The 1,354-nt window shown below is 32.7% G+C and overlaps 1 protein-coding gene across 1 annotated transcript; it reads right to left on the bottom strand.

Moving 5' to 3' along the window:
• Positions 1 to 409: 409 nt before the first annotated feature.
• On the bottom strand, positions 410 to 1,022 carry LOC108377826 (nuclear migration protein nudC-like). The gene is made up of 2 exons (XM_017634120.1): positions 813 to 1,022; positions 410 to 521 (listed from the first exon to the last, which is right to left on the bottom strand). Exons 1-2 carry the CDS (start codon positions 1,004 to 1,006, stop codon positions 470 to 472), a joined length of 246 nt encoding a protein of 81 aa, XP_017489609.1. The 5' UTR covers positions 1,007 to 1,022; the 3' UTR covers positions 410 to 469.
• Positions 1,023 to 1,354: the final 332 nt, after the last annotated feature.

Below are 1,354 nucleotides of genomic sequence, written 5' to 3'. Positions count from 1 at the left end.
AAATGATAGCCATATTCTTATTCTACAATGCATCGAATCTTTTGAATAATTTGTTTATTCAATCATATTCTAGAAATTTGAAAGTCCTTTTAAAAAGATCCTGACGTCAGAGAGAAAAACTAAAAACGCAGTTTTACTATATTTGGCCCCCAGTTTTGTGAACATATTGCCTTTTTCGTGTGTAAAATCGACTGTGACACGATGTAATCGGTAACGGTATGAAAAAAGAAGATAAAGTTGCGTCAAAATATGTTGTCAAAAAAATACATAGTGAACACCGGAATTAAATCGACAAAAAACCGCGGTAAAAAAAAGTTATACATTGGTACATTAGTTACAAGTAAGCATAGCCACAACGAGGTGGAGTTTGACCAAAATGCTGCCATAAAACTTAACAAATATTCACATATACATTTGTAGATAATCTGTTTATTACGGTACATGTACGATAAATATGTGTAACATCATTTCAGTTGAATTTGCAATTTGAGAAGTCCATCTCGGGATGTTGCATTTTAAATCTATAAAAAATAACATTAATCAATCATTGTTAGATAATTGGGATATTCACAACGGCGCCGTAAGTGTCATATTGTTGTATGTCGTAAACTTTAAACGCCTAATAAATATATTAAGGGGGTTCGCAAAGTACCGTCAAATGATATTATGAATTTTCCCAGTTTAAAAAAATAGTTCGTTGTAGTTTCAAGTTCTGTAACCATTTATTAAAGGTTTTAAAGTTTACGACGTACAACAATACGACACTTACGACACCATTGTAAATCCCTCAAATGTAACTATGTAGCTCATACTTCTCTAATATCTCCATTTTCTTTTTATCTTCACTTGTTGGGAGACCCAGCTCTTTTTGACGTTGATCATACATCATTTTTTCAACCAAACTTCGAGTTTCACCGTCCAGATCAGAAAGTTTTGATGGCTCAGGGTTTATTTTACGTGTTGAAATTGGAGGATCTGCAGTTGTCAAGCGGTCCCACCAATTCATTTTGTTAAGCTAACAGAAATATTAAAAAGAGCAGGAAACCGTTCATTACTATTATTTGCAAATATTACTTAAAATATGTACATAGTTAAAAGAAGCATAAACAAAAATAAGTGTAATTTTAGTAATACCAAGTAAGGTCTAAGTTCGGGCGGAGCCGAACATTAAATAACCGGCGCAAGTATTAAATATATGATTTTCACCTTTCCGAAAGCTACCGCTAAATACTAAGCCGGGGTGTATCAATTTTGAGTAAATTAGCGTCTTTAAATTTCGAAATATTGAAGTTTCAAGCATTTCTGAAATTTACCGTTATATGAAAAGCGGCCTCAATTTTAGTCCGATTTCAAT

The sequence above is a fragment of the Rhagoletis zephyria genome, unplaced genomic scaffold, assembly GCF_001687245.7.
Source record: "Rhagoletis zephyria isolate East Lansing unplaced genomic scaffold, Rhagoletis_zephyria_1.1 Rzeph_scaffold_12781, whole genome shotgun sequence".
Taxonomy (NCBI): Eukaryota; Metazoa; Arthropoda; class Insecta; order Diptera; family Tephritidae; genus Rhagoletis; species Rhagoletis zephyria.
This window is presented reverse-complemented; position numbering and strand designations above follow the sequence as displayed.